The 15415-nt window shown below is 42.5% G+C and overlaps 1 protein-coding gene across 3 annotated transcripts in view; it reads right to left on the bottom strand.

The window, feature by feature from the left end:
- JAK1 (Janus kinase 1) overlaps nt 1-15415 on the bottom strand; it is a 65727-nt gene that overhangs the window by 23356 nt on the left and 26956 nt on the right. For all 3 annotated transcript variants that reach the window (XM_063344447.1, XM_063344445.1, XM_063344446.1), the window contains exons 2-5: nt 10087-10166; nt 9039-9237; nt 7031-7154; nt 1298-1451 (exon numbers count right to left, since the gene is read on the bottom strand). In XM_063344447.1, the coding sequence (XP_063200517.1) occupies nt 1298-1451; nt 7031-7154; nt 9039-9237; nt 10087-10092 (483 nt within the window). In that variant the 5' untranslated portion in view covers nt 10093-10166. The remainder of the gene's footprint in view (nt 1-1297; nt 1452-7030; nt 7155-9038; nt 9238-10086; nt 10167-15415) is intronic.

The raw sequence follows: 15415 nt of genomic DNA, 5'->3' as shown, positions 1-15415 counted from the left end.
AACCCCCCGTCCCCTTCTTCCATACATTAGCCCACCAAAAATTCACTTGTTTTTTAATTAACTAAAGAAAGGACCACCCCTCCAGCACCATCACCATGTTGTTTTCTGGTACGCAATAAAAATTTTGTGTCTCTGCTTTTTCTCTGCCCTTCATCACCTGGTGTCTCTATGATCCCCAAGCACTCGGTCTCTAAGCCCCATCTCAAAGCCAAGATTGCAAATTCCATGGCAGCCGCCTTGCTCTGGGACAGTCTCAAAAATATTTGGTTACCAAAGAGCAAAGACATTTCTGTTGCCTTACACAAGCACTAGCGTTTTCCTGTTTGACTTTTTAAAAAATGTTATTACCCAAAGGTAAAATTCTGCTTAATACAATATCATCTGACAAAATCAGTAGGCTCCCTGCTCATTCCGCAGCTTGGTTTTGGTTTCATTCTTTTTGCTGGCACTCAGAAAAAGGAAAAAAAGGGGAAAAAAAGGAAAGAACAAAAACCAGTTTTGCAGCGTGTTTTCAAACAGTGATTTTGCAGAGTTGCATACATATACACAAGAATGTTCATACGAAATAAGGCATACGTTAATTTGATTACACAGAAAAAAATATTTGCTTATTTTATTACTTTAGAGTGCAAGTGGTACCATTAAAATGCACACGTAGCTGTAGCTAACTTGGCATTTTATTGTGGTTTCACAACAAAACAAAGGGATCCACTGGAACAGCTTCATGCTCTCTCTTTTTCTGAAGGACACAACCGTTATTTCAAAGACCGAAAATTCTGCAGTAACTATACTCAGAATCAACAGTAAACATGTTTTTCTGCGGCGCATTTAATTTGCCCATTTCACAAGCTTTTGTCAACTTCAATCTTCCCATTTCTTTGACAAAACCAGACAGCTTCTCGTTTGCAAAATCATTTGTGTGTATATGAACTTGTTTGTACAAGAACACAAGCTTTCTGAAGTAGGGGCCCTGCTTACTGGCCACGTCCAGGGTGCTGCGTGTACCGCCAACAAGTGGGAGGCACAACGGGAGGAAAGAAAAATAAAAATACAGCTGTTTTTGGACTGTGAGATAGACAGTTTCTCTACACCTTCTGCATAGGGGTAGATTGTTCTTCACGTAGCAAATTCTCTTCTCTCCACCACGCAGAAGTACGAAGAAAACACTTATCAATACGAACAGGTAAGGTTACCTGTACTTTAAGGGTTTGAAAGTAGGTCTTTAAAGCAGCTTCTACTTAATAAGATAGTTTTTGTGTGACTACAAGGGCAGAGATACTTGTAAGCAACCTCTTACCTGTGCAAAGATGTATTCTAAGGAGTTTGCATCAAGTATAGGCGTCCCCTCTGGAGCCAGCTTCTTCTCGTAAGAGTTCTTTGCCTTCCTTGGGGAATGCCTCCAGACTGAGGGCTCGCTTTCACTAGTCCCATGCCAGTTTGTAAAGTAGTACCTTGCAAGAAAAGAGGAATAAACTTTAAAAACTTCAAGGGAAATCCTCCATTTACATTAGATGCACAATTTAAACTCTTAAAAGAAAACCAGTTACAAGTCAAAAATCCATCAATCTTCTGCCCTGAGGTTGCAACTTAAAGCGGCCCGCTGCTGAAACTGCAAGCCTGGCCTGAGGAATTGGGGAAAAAACGATGTATTAGTCAAAGGTCTTCAGCGTTTCCACTCAATAGTAGCTCACTCTTAACTCGCAATGCCATGACTGACTGCCTGTCGCACCCCTGCAGTCCATCGAACAAGACGGCACCGCTCAGATGACAGGTACGTTTCCATCACCTCTGACTTTGCTTGAGCAGCGTAAGAGAGCGTGAAGCCTCTACTGGGCATTAACCAACAGCTCGCACTTGCATTCCTAGATAAAATGGCTCATCTAAAGTGTGAGCAAGACTTAAACCTCCTCCTCAGGCACAGGGAAGAACTCGGACATGCCTCGCTCCCTGGAATTTCTGCTTCCCTTTGGTTTCGGATGAAGCTGGTGAAAAAGGCACCAATTCAAGTCACCCGTTTTTAAAGCGGCACAATCTCCTGTGTACATTACAAACAAGCTTTTTACTCCTATCTTCACCCAAAGCTATTTAATTAAAAACCCGCTAGAGGAGTTGGCATCTACTGAAAGTTAATAAAAACTTTGAATTCAAGCTCTGTTAGCACCTTTTGAGAAATCTTTGCCTAAATTATTCCAGAAATCTGTGTTTATCTGGGTTCTAGTAACATTGAAATCAGGTAAAGTTCAGTTAAATCTGGTTTGAATCCATGTGCCTTTTCCAAAGGTTCATGCCTTGCACGTGATCGCAAACTACTTATAATTAAAAGGTTACAGAACAGATTTACCCAACAGCTAAGTAGGAATGATTTCTAGAAGAATATGTCAATCGAATTCCAGAGGAGCATTCGGCACGAGCAAACAATGCAGAATTACTGCATTGTATAGATATATTATTGCATTAATACAAAGGGATATTTCTGATAGACAACGACCACCATAAGCATCACGTAATTTGTTTCACATCACCATGACATCTCGACAGCGAAGTTTTTAATGACTACCTACATATGTGATCAAAATCACAAAGAATTTTTGGGACCAAACAGCTTTACACAAGAAAAAGACAAATGAATGTGAATGTTAATAGACACTGCACTTAAAAGAAGTTGTAAAGAAAAAGTTGAGTGGAAAAAACCTAAGATTTGAGGTAGAAAATGTTGAGGCACGTGATGGGTATATCCAAGTCCACAATTTGAAATACATGTTTTCTGTATTGAAGGAAAAAGCTGAATAGATAAACTACCTCATAATCTATGAACACATTTTGAGATTACAAATAAGAAATCTGTTTAAGTAACAAATCACTATGTTGACCAAGCAGTTTACTTTCAAATATAACACAATAAAAACGTCAAGAGACATGTCCTGGAAGAGAGGAAGACAGCAAGTCAACTGGCAAACGCTTACAAACGCTACGGTGCGGAACAACCCGCATGCAAAACTGGGCGTTTTGAAATATGTGACTACATCTTCGTGACTTGTCTCTGACCAGAATGGGAGTTCACGGATTAAGCCCCGGTTCTGCAGCGGTTGAGCTTGGTGTGTATCGGCCTCAGTGCAGAGTCAGGATCTCAAAAGCAAACCAAAATTAGTACTTCTACTTCAGCACCACGTTTCCAAATCACACGTGTTACCTGTACAGTAAACTGGCCATTCAAATGAAGAATTATATATCAAATTACATCTTTTTAAATTTAAAGAGATGAGACCTTCTGCCCAGTGTTTCTCTCCATCCTTTCTTTTTGGTAGGTCTTTTTAAGTCCCCCAAAAAGCATGTATCTATAGCATGAGCAGGAACAGCAACACGCATCCCGACAAGTACTGTAAGATAGCGCACCACTCCTTCGGTTGAAGCACAAAAAGCAAAGCAAAGCAAATCCTTCTGCCTCCAGGAAATTACTTGGTTTCCGCATGCTCCTTTATAAGATTAGTGATAATTAATAACTCCAATTCTTTTGGTATTTCCTGAAAATAATTATGGGCAAGGTATCGCGTATTGTTTGTAATTGAGAGGAGGATTTGCTCCTTTCCCCACTAAACTGCACTGTTTAAGACAACACTCATAAGTTACAATAAAAATTAGAGCCCCATTGTTTGAGGGACCATATAAAGAAAGAAGGGGATTCTCTGCCTTGCAGAGACCGATGCTCTTGTGGTAAGGGGGAGACAGATTATTACTATTCCACTTTCACAAACAGAAACGGGAGCTCAAGCTTTCCAATTCCGAAGCCCTGCAGAGGAGCTGGAAAGGAGACTGCGCGCTCCTGATTTCAGGATTTTTCCCCCTTTAGCCCAAGGCAGACACTCCAGCGGGGGGGATCTGGGGAGTCAGCCCCAGCGGGTCACCCCCGGGAAGGGGCAGTTTTGCCCTTCAATCTGGCTGAGGAGTGGTGGAAATGCTGGAGGGGAACCCGCTGTTCTCTCTCCCCCGGAGCAGCTCTCAGAGTCCTTCTTTCCAGAGTTTCCAAAAACACGTGTCTTGGGTCCCTTCTCCATGCCAAGAAACACTCCTACCTCTGGCTTGAGCACAACCCAGCCACGGAACGGTTAAACTCCTCCATCAGCTGGTGTGCTAATTAGTCCAGGATATTACAAAATACTGTGGTTTCTTATGTTGTAGCACGTTTATTTTTCTAAACCTTGAGGCAAGTGAAAGAAATATAGGGCTAGTTACAAAGCTTCCAGTGAAAAGAAAGTCCTTTTAAAGTATTACCAAAAGTATACCAGCTGGCACAGATCTGATGGGGAGAGGAGGAGGACGGGAAGTCCGAACAATTGGAAACCAAATCTAAAGCTCTCAGCAGCGGGACAAAAATCAAACATCTAGAAGCACTTGAAACTACTCAGTCACATACCTTCATTTTATATATATAATCTCAATAGGGCATGACTAAAACAAACCTATCAATGTAATGACATTTCAGAAACAAGGTTGTCCACATAAAAATGATTTAGTCTCTGAATGATTATACGCAGTCTAACACGCTGCACTCTTAAACAAGCCCAGACCATTTTCCTTTTTCAAGAGGAATTCTGCCTCTTGCACAGCTCAGAACAAACAATATTCATTCAGAGAACGGTTTCACAATCCTGTATTGCTCATAACTTTTCAGTCCCCAGCCCTGCTCTCAGTTCAGATGCCCAAGCCAAGACACACAATAGATCAGAAATGAAAGAAAGGAAAATATCACTTCACCGATACACTCCACTATTCCTAGGGAGACGGGAATCTTTAGATTTCATATAGTCTCTTCTTAAATGCATATGAAATTATTTTAAATACATACTATTGACGCAAAGGTTGCCAATTTTCATGCATGAAGTACACCTGACAAAAGCGATGCCCCTGCCAAACGTCAAATCCCAACTCTAAAGCATAAAAAAAATAAACCGCCGTAACTTTTAAACGCAGAAAGCAGGGCGTTTTCCAGCTTCATTATATAAAATGGTAGAACAGAAGCATTTTGGGAAAATAAAGTTCAGCATAGAGTAATTTTGCCTGTACACCTAAAATTTGATAGCGTTATGAGCAGCCAAAGAAGATCTCTGCGAGGGAGGTGTCCCAGCAGTTTTAAAGCGAGTGGTGTTCCCCCAACCCCGGGCAGGTCAGATGCAGTAGGAAGGAAAGAGAACCTGGAGAGAGCTCTCATCGTTCACCCAAACAAGAAACAAATAAACACCAAACACAGCAGAAACTATTTTTGAAGAACTGAGTTAAAACCAGCATCTAATCAGAGGATTAAATTCCCACAACGACATTTTTAAAATACCAGAAAAGCAGACCACATCAAAGAATTTCAGTATCAGGGGAAAATGCCTCCGACTCAGATTATACCAAGAAAATTCTTTTATTATCCAGTATATGGTTGATCTGGCTGATCTCTTAAAGCAAGAAAGGGCACTTAATGCTCTGTAAGAGGCCATTAGAGTCCTCAGAGCTTCTTTTAGAGAGTCACTCAATGCCGTTATTGTACGGCGTTTATCTGCCAAACGTAATCACAGCTGTTTAAATCTGAGATTAGTCGAGGTTAAGTCATTAACACCACTAACAGACTGTGTTAAAGAAAAAAAGAAAAGACTGTAATATCCTCTTCCTCTCCTAAAAATAGGTATTATAATTATTTGAAAAGCAAAGATATTTTTGTTGACTGTCAGTAATTTTTCAGTTCATCAGACAACAATAACAACACCGGTCCGGCACAAACGTGATCAGAATTGAAAGACCGTACAGTTAAAGATCACATTTTCAAAGCTCTGTCTTTGTATCTGCATAAGCAAAGTGGTTGTTATTCTCCAACAAGCCTAGGAAATGGTTTGGATGCACAACCTGGGGTTCGCACATGCCGTTTCTCTCATTAGCACATACAAATCATATTGTCTAACTAGAGATTATCAGGAAAAAGCCATTAAAATGCTGTATTACCACTTGAAGTTTTTTTCTCTATAGCCCAAACTAACTGTGTATGTATTACATTTTAAGGCAAAGAGGGAATATTACGTAAAAGCTTATTTTCTTACAGCTGCACCTTGAAGAACCAACAGAAATGATCCATGGACTTGCTTTAGGAAAATGGGAAAAGTTTCTAGACTAATTATTGCTGCAAGCAAAGCTCATTCTATTTTTCTCCTATATCATACGCGTAAAGCTCATATTGATGCAAGAAGAAAAGTCAAAATAAAAATAATAAAAGAAAAAAAAAAAAAGAAGGCAGCATAATGTGCAGAATTAGATTTCTAGCAAATCCTGAAAGAAGGACACCCTTCCTTTGGGTAGAGCAGGTGAGCGTGCCCGAGAGCTGTCAGCATTAGCACTTTCATTTTCCAGTGGATGAGGGCTGCTCTACCCATTCAGCCCCAGAAACCTCAACGGGCTACGCGCTGTATTTTAAGAACGCCACCTGAAGTTCAACCTGATGGTACGTGTTGGATAAAGATTCTGGGAACAACGGTTTCTATCTTCCGTCGCTTTCTCCAGTCTGGCGTGTGCCACCCACAGCGAGGTGACACCGACTCCCCCACAGTCCTAGAGGAGAATTTCAAAAGCATTTCAAAAGCAATAGCGTGTTGCTTTTTCCTTTCAAGTTAATAGTAAAATTCCCACTGACTTCAGCGGGAGTATGGTTCGCTTTGAACACTTCAAATGCAAAGTGAAGCACGCAAAATACTGACGTAACAAAACGACATTTTTGAGCCATTTTTTTCAACTTAGCTTTAAGCTAGTTCGATCACCTACAGCTTTGCGGACACAGGTTGTTGTAGGTTTCCAACTTCCGGGGCTTGTTTCAAGGTTATATAGCAAGATGAAAAGAAAATAAGAAGACATTTTAAGCTTTTCCTGTTAATCTCTTATCTACGCTGTGAAAAGCAAGCTGCTTCTTTTGGTTTTGCTTTCCTGCTTCTTCGGTGAGTTCAGTAGTAAGAGTTAGAGCATCCACATATGGCTAAGGAATCATTTTTCAGGGGTTTGCACTTACCTCATTCGATAATGGAGCCGGTGTGATGTTTTTTCATCTATCTTAAAGACCTTGTTTGGTGCATACCAGAGTTTTTTGTTTTCATCGTAGAGGGCAAAGAGATTATGGCAGAGAGGAGATATAGCTGCCAGAGAAAAGTAAACAAACGTATGAATCACAAGGCTACAATATGTATACACACCTCAAAAATATAAATGCATAAAGCAAATACCTGATCTTGCAAAACAGACGGTAAAAAGCAACTGATACTGGGATTAGTTTAAAACAAACACTAGAAAGTTACAGTTAAAGTGGAACTGCAAGCTGTGCATTGGTTCACTCCACTGGTTTTATCGTGTATTAAACAGCAGATCATTTCAGCTACTTCTCACATTAAACTTATTCCAAAATCCTGACTTTTCCAAAGGTCTGAACTTAGGAGGAAACGACTTAAAAATCTTCACTTTTTCCAGATCACAAAAATGGGTGTTTTAACAAAACCACTCAGCAGTACAGCTTTGTTCTCGGTTTTCCTTTATTAATAAATATTACTCCTACAGCTGAAAGAGCAGGTTCTAATGAAATGATGAACATCCCCTTCTCATTAGGACACACGCAGAAAGCTTTAACGTGTCATTTTTCCATTCTTTGCTCATTCAACAGAGGGTCTTCCAACAAAGAACAGACTTTGACTTGTATGTCTAGGCTGGCCCGCGTTAACTTTTGCATTTACATCATCCCAGATTAAAACAGGCTACGGTATGTTTACAGGTCTACTGTTGTTTGAATTCCTTGCTTCAGTTTCCTGCTCAATACGAGGCAGTACCTTTTTGCCAAAGCCCCGCTCAGGGAGACAGCTCTGTTCCAGAGAGCACTGCAGCATTTTAAAATAGAACAGAATACAATTTTGTTGAGGTCCTGCAGAATTCAGTGAAACCATTTCTGCTGTGACTTGGGGAGAGAGAGCAGAAGGGAAGCAGGGAAGCCAAGGAAATAAAAACCGAACAGCCTAATTGCAAAGTTCACGAGAAGATGGGGCTGGGCAGCCGCTGCCTTCTGCAGGGCAACAAGCAGAACGTTGGTGTCATCCGTGGTTTAACTATTCAAGCTGTGATTTACAGCAGAGACCAGCATCGTGGGCTGGCTGAAATGGGTAAGGCTTTGCCCATGAGTGGGTACCTCACTGCCGCGTGCTGTGGGCTTAGCAAAAAGCGAGAGAAGGCAGAAGGAATTTTCCCTTAAGGAAAGGTCACTTTAATTCATTTCTTCAAAGGCTTTAAGCTTCCGATAGAAATTACTAGGAGGAGTCGCACAGTACGTGGGTTCGCACCGTGCACCGGGGCCCACGTTCATGAGGCTCTAACACAGATTAAATCCACTGATTCCAGTGGAATTATATATATATATTCAAATACTTTGCTGAGTCAAGGACCACAGTGACAAAGCAAGAAGTCTTCATTATACATTTCTGTATTACCACAATTGTGCACAGCTGGGTTAACTGTAACTGGGGAATTATTAGTACTACTGATAGCGTAACTCTGCAAAGAAACGTCAGGTAACAAAAGAAAAAATGAAACAGGGAAAGTATCTAATGGGTTCTCAAAAGTAGCATTGTTTTTTTTCTCATTAGCCCTCTCCAAAATGTTTTATCACATGGGACAGAACTTGTCAGGCTTACCAACTAGTATATGAGGTAAAACAGCCTTGTGTTAACTTATCTGTATATTGTGTCTCCTTTTCTCCTAAAAGAAGCCTAATCCCATCCCACCAAAATGAGAAAATCAGTACCTGTAAGCAGGGTGGGAAATCATTACTTTATGTGAATCTTAAGACTGTCTCTCTCACCATTTCTTCCACTCCAAACAGTTTAAGAACCGCCCAAACACGCCTTTGGCAAAGGTTTCCATCCTAGACTACATCACACGCATACTTCTACAAGCACTGACTTACATGCAAAGGAGGACACATCACTTTCGATACTGCCAAGCCTCGTCACTGAGAACTTATATAAAATCCATATACTCACAACACCTCTGGGCAGCTTCAATGCACAGCTCCTCCGAGGTAAACTCGCCACCCGTGTAACAAATGGGATCTTTATCTTGCAGGTAGAAAAGTATTTCTAAACCCTGATGCTGAGCTTCCAGGTTTACTTCGCTCTTCTTTGTGCTCCTCATTTTTGCACAGAAAGCCATGGCTTTGCAATCTTCTTTTACGTTTAGATACTGAAAGCAGAGGAAGAACAGTTAAGCGAAATACGAAGAAGAGTTTGGGTATTTGTCAGAAGACAAATCCGTTGCTTAATAAGCCTACTGCATGCTATGATGGGCTGGGCGCAGCATTTCTCCAAGTCTTCACATTGGGAATCTGATTATTCAAAATCAGTACTTTTCACAAATGAGGGGAAAAGTGAAAAAAGAAATGTCGATGGTTTCTGGTAACTCTGTTCCGAATCATTCCCTTCTGTTCTGGTGGTTCCACAACTATTCCAGAAGGTTTCTCTTCTCACTGTAAAGCAGGAATAACTTTCACATCCTTAAGCACCTAACTGACTGAAAAACAATACTTGAGGCTGGGTAATATAAACAGTACGATTTATATTTCCTTTAAAAAAAAGGTTAGCTTCTATTTTTACAATCTCCTTAACAGCTAAATATTTCTGATGGTTTTCCCCCCTCTCACCCTTTGTTTTTTAAACTCCCGATACTTAACGTGTCATGGTGAGATGAGCTTTTATTGGAGACTTACTTTTTATTATTACTTCTCTCTGTCTCCAGAAGGAAAGGGTAGCACGAGCAGGTTTAACACAATAACTTTTAGACTGCCGAGAAAGCATACGGGACAGCTCTGACTCAAAAGAAAATGCGTGTTGCATTTTATACGCAGTGCTTAAATAGAAAGAGCCGGAAGGAAACAGATGAACACATACTCCATGTATTGTGGGGTCTGTGTTCCATGTTTTACTAAGCTTTAGCTCAATTAATAACAGAAGCCCAAACCACCAATTCTACAGTTTACGAACTTAATACTCCCACCGAAAAACAAACAAAACCAAACCTCAAAAGCTAACATACCTGCATTTATGTGACTGTCTGATCCTCTACGCAACTGAAGTGGATTATCTTCTCACTCTCCAAGAGCAACTTGACTCTGGCTGCGGAAAAAAATATTAAAATTGTCAGGAACGGCTTTGTACAGTTTGAGGCAGAAAATACACGGTCAGGCTGATAAAATGCAATCTGAGGTAATCTTTCCATTAATATAACTGAGATCCGGATCTAGTCTCAACCAAAGACAGTCAGAGCAAGCATCTAGGAGTCTATGTAGGTTTACTCATTTCCTTCGACTCTTTGGGTGCACTGGCTGAGATGCAGACTAAAACCAGGGGAAAAGCCTTGGTTATTCATTGTTGGTTTTTTTCATATTTTCAGAGCATCAGCCACCAGTCTGGTGTCGTACGCATTGCAACCCTTAGCTGTGACACCAAAGGAGCGTTCTTCTCTTTGCTTTGCCTCCCTCGTGGCTTCTGAAGTCACTTCATTTTTCACATTTTTTACTACATATTGCTAATTCCAATTCTTCCTTAGTCTCTATTGTTTCCTCCCCTTCCAGATTATCAGGTTTTTTCATTTTTTTTATTCACCTCCGCTGTATGAAAGGTGCAGAGCCTTGGGTGGGCAGCACAGAATAAGGAAGCCACTCAAGGGAGTTTCACTGTAAGGGTAATATTTCTCTCAGAGGATCCTTGTTCACAAGGACCACAGCCCATGACTTCCGTGCTTTCAAGCAGCCGGGGCACCTTCCAAGACTCTTTTTTTTTTTTTTTTTTTTTTAAGCCTTATCTGATACCACAAACCACTTCGGTATTCTGGGGCTGGTTTGCAAAACTCTCCCACCCAAAGTTACAGGTTATCCTTATCACCTGAAGCAAACCTGGAATATATCAATACCTTTTTTTTTTTCCCCCCAATAGCAGGCGTGACAGTGCCTCTATTTAAAGTATTGTCTGACGCCAGGGCTGCAAAACCAACAAGATTCTGCGGGAATACTTAAGAAGCAGAAGGGGGGAGAATGGGTGTTGGTAAGAAGTCTCCTTAGACCCAGTCCTGATGCTGGAGCATGGAGCACCAGCAAAGGAGCTGGCACGCTTGGAAGGCATGCCTGTATGTTCCTTTCCAAAGGTGGAAAGGAACTGGCATGGGAATAAGCCAGATGGGGAAGGAGTCTGGACTTCATGGCGAGAAGAAGGATGGGGGGCTCTGTTCTGCATCTCCGGAGGGACTCCCGTGCTCTGGCAGTGGTCCCACATCACTGCCTGCCAGCCACGGCTCCGTGCTCTCAAGGGGAAACCATCCCGCTTCAGTCTCCCGGGACAGTCACTAACGAAGTGCGACAGCAAACCAAATGTGACAAAACGTCTCTAAACTAAATGTGACGGTACTGCCGGTTTGGTAAACGTCGCCCATCACTCATCTGAGGCTGAAAGACATTTGTATTCTCCATCCCTCCCTTTTTCTCTTCTCCCCTTCCTCTGCCAAAAGGAACTTTAAATGTGCATTGTTTCTGCTGCAACAGCATGAGGCCCTGATCTGATACAGCAGACTTCACTGAATATTGCTTTATAAGCCCTAGGCTTAGTCGGGAGAAAGTCTGACACTGCCACACAAGCTTTCCTTGTGCTTGGAAAGCACCCAGCAAATGTGATACCATCATAGAAAAAAATAACATTTAACAGCACAGCACGTATTTACAATTAAACTGCATGTTCCTGCCATCCGTCCCACTTTAATGCTAAATTTGAGTTTCCAGACACATTCCCTCAGCAATAACATGGGGAAGAAGTAATTGAGCATGATTACTGGAACATGCAGACAAGCCAGTAATTATTTCTGCACAGCATCAGAAAATTTAAATGCAAAAGGTTAAAGATATTAGCTTTAATCTAATTGAAAACACTCCCTTTTAAACAATGTATCTTATAACCGAAACTCAATATATTTTAATGTCTGTGTGGGCATAATATTAAAAAGATTGTCCAGACGTTTTAAAATGTGAAGAAAAATATAAAACCATTGCCTTCTGGCAGATTCATAAATCCAAATTGTTGCTTTTCAACACAGCGTTCTTTGGTTTTGCTTAATAGCTCGTATTCTTGTTTCTAATCACGGCAGCAATTCTCAGAACACAAAAGAACCTTAAGTGCTGCTTCGTTTATAATACGCTTCTGGGGATGAACCAAACAAACCAACATCCGAGCTCTAACTTACTATTTACTAACAACTTTTCCAGATAGTCCCATGCTCAACGCCAGGAATTGACCTTTTTTCAAAATGCATCTTAATCTTCCAAAGCTTCCACTGAACAAGACAAACTCCTGCTCGGTCTCAGCAGTAGCATCTCTCACCAGTCCTGCACAGTAATATTACCGTACATACAGGTCACGGCACCCGGTGACAGCCGGGACAGCGTCGTGGCAGTCCCTCGCTCCGGCAGGCACGTACAGGCGTCCACATGACTGTTCCCCGTGCCAGGCTCACCCCGGGGATCGTGACTCACAGCTCCCCACGGCCATTACATTCGGTCTCTTGCAATCTTAAGCACCACATTACACACCCCTCATGCTTCATCTCAGGAATCCGAAGGGAATTTTTAGGTTTCAGAGCCTCAGAGGACCATTGTTTTTTGTGTATCTTCTGCAGATTATCTCCCTCCCTTGTGAGCGTTTCCCTGATGAACTTAGACGCCAGCTGTATCCTTCCTCAGACTGCATTTTGCGCCATGCTCCGCTGGTATCCTCCCGCAGGACAAGCTCCACTTGCCCCTGCTCATCCTTGCAGCATCTCTCAATGCTCAACCGCTCCTCGTCAAGCAGCTCAGCCCCAGGGGACAGCGGGAGGACCGCAGGGATGCTCTCAGTCACTGCTGGGAGCAGCCTGACTGACAGGACAGCGTTTGCTCTTCCCAGAGCACATTTTCTCTTCACCTGTTTTCTCTTTCTCATGTTGGAAACAGTTTTTTGTGATGCAGGCTGCAAAGTATTTAGGGGAAGGTAGGGCAGCTCTTCTGGAGATACGCCTCAAAGCAAAGGGTTTCTCTGGTTATCTAAAATGCTGACCGATGTGTACACACATACCTGCCACCTTCTCAAAAGTCTGTATTTCAGTCGCAGAATAACTCAGCTAGCTGGCGGGGTGAGCAAACCCCCAGCCCGCTGCACCACCAGCAGAGGGGGACAATGATTCATCCTTCTCGCCGTGGTTACAACCACAAAATTAGTGATGTTGGGTGCACACACGGGCACGATAACAAAACCATGCACCCATGATTGCCAAAACTCGCATCTAATCTCTTTGGACTAGGTCAACAAACAGCTCTGGGCCCACGGTCAGTATTTTTTTCCCATGCACGGATGACGCCCTCACACAATTTTGGTATCAGCTGAAAAGTTTAAAATAGGGAAAGGGAATTCTAGAAAGCGGGTTGTTCAAAATCAGTTTGCTTCTGGTTTGGCTATTAAACTATTAAGACTTCATGAAATATTTGGAAGAGAATAATATTTGGTAAAAAATGAAGTTCCTGTCTATGACTTGCCATGGCCAAGGTCTTCTCAATAAAAGCAGAGTGGTTCAAGCCCAATACTCCCAGCATTTCTAAGGAATAAAAAAACACAAACGTACAACACTATTTGTTAAATAACCCCTTTAAACTTTTGTATGCCTCAAAAATCAAGGAAAGAAAAGGCAGGGGCATAAATTAAATGCTTTAGAAGCTATTTCCAAATCTTCCTTGAACGAGAAGGAAGGAGTTAATCCGCTGTCATGGAAGGAGGAGCGGGAAAGCCCGCCAGGCTCTGAAGCCTCCTGTGACGCTGGGACACCTGTACCTGGCCCTGCCGAGAGCCTTCCTCAAGAAAAATACCCCGAAGCACAAAAACAGCTTCCTTGAACAAGGGAACAGGATAAAACTGACAGCTGGGAGATACCTTGAGATGTCAGACACCAAGAGAAAATGGCTCCAAGCTCTACTGGGCGTTTTTGAGAAAACTCCGCTCGCTTCAGCTCAAACAAGGCTAGAGATGCCACGCAGCTTAGGCTCCCCACCCCAGCAGACCCAAGCATTTGTTGGGTTTTCACCCCAAATCAGTTTTCTCGCTCTCAGTGGGACACACTTACATTTCTGCCAGAAGAACTGCCGCAATTCCCAAAAGAGAGGCACTGCGACGTGGAGGAGAAGCAAGCAGAACCTCCAGGCCTGCCATCAGCTGCCAGAAAGCTGCTGCCCATCCTGGCTGGACCCCATGGACCCAGAACCCTTTGTTTTCCAGTCATAAATCTTTTTAATGGACAAAGGGAAAACATGAAACCCACACAGATTTTGAGAAGAAACCTCTTGGTGCACATCCACACTTAACCCGAGGCAAACCTGCACACTTGACACCTGCTCGGATTTAAAATGCAAGTTTTTCTTCCTGCTCGTTTTGGGGAGTTCTGACAGGAAAACGAGACTCCGGCCGGTGTCGCGGACCCCCCGTGCCAGCCCCGTTACACCACTGCCCCTGCGTTGCCCACGCTTCCACCATAAACAAAGATCATGGAAGCCAAATGCAAAGATGGAAGGTCTGTTTCTGGGGCAAAAGTCCCTAAAATGTGAGGAGAGGAAAATCCCAGATAAAGTCTGACCAAACCAGAACTCAGTTTGAAGCACCATTTGCAAGCTCTTCCTCTTTTGTCCCCTCTCAGCCAATTTAAGTTTCTGGTTTCATGACAGGGGATGTTTACGATTGCTTATGCTAAGAAAGTAAGAGATTGGCTTTCCTTAAGCGAGCAGGGCATGCCATTTTTGTAGCATTCATAGTTTATGTCAGCCTGAAAGTTCTCAATTATTATTATTTTTTCAACAGAGGAGTAAAGAAACATGTCACAGCCCATATGGCACGGGACATGCATCTAATCTAGCATAAACTATTAGAGACTCCTTTAAAATAAAACCAGGTGCTCTGCTTAGCTTTTTAAATTTTAACACGAGAGAATGACAGTAGCGACACGATGGCAAACAGCGACAAAGAAGCATGTTAAAATCCCAAATCACTGAAGGCGCCATCGCATCGCTGACCGAGCAGCCCCGGGAAGGAACAGCCACCACTGCAGCAGGCAATGGTGAGACCAGCATCCATCAACTAAAGCTCACTGCAAAGAAAGAGGTAAAAACCTTGCAAAGAAAGAGGTAAAAACCTTTCCTTGAAGCAGAACACCACCATACACAGAGCTCCTTCAGGTCCACAACTCTTGTCCAACTGAGACTGAGGAGAGCAAAAGGCTCAGCACCACCCTCCCATGTCTTCTTCTGACCCGTGGATGTGGCTCACGACACCAACTCAGCTCTCAACGCTCCTCTTCACCAATA

Source organism: Chroicocephalus ridibundus, chromosome 8 (assembly GCF_963924245.1).
Source record: "Chroicocephalus ridibundus chromosome 8, bChrRid1.1, whole genome shotgun sequence".
In the NCBI taxonomy this organism is placed as follows: Eukaryota; Metazoa; Chordata; class Aves; order Charadriiformes; family Laridae; genus Chroicocephalus; species Chroicocephalus ridibundus.
Note: the sequence above shows the minus strand (reverse complement) of the source record. Positions and strands in the feature narration are given on the sequence as shown.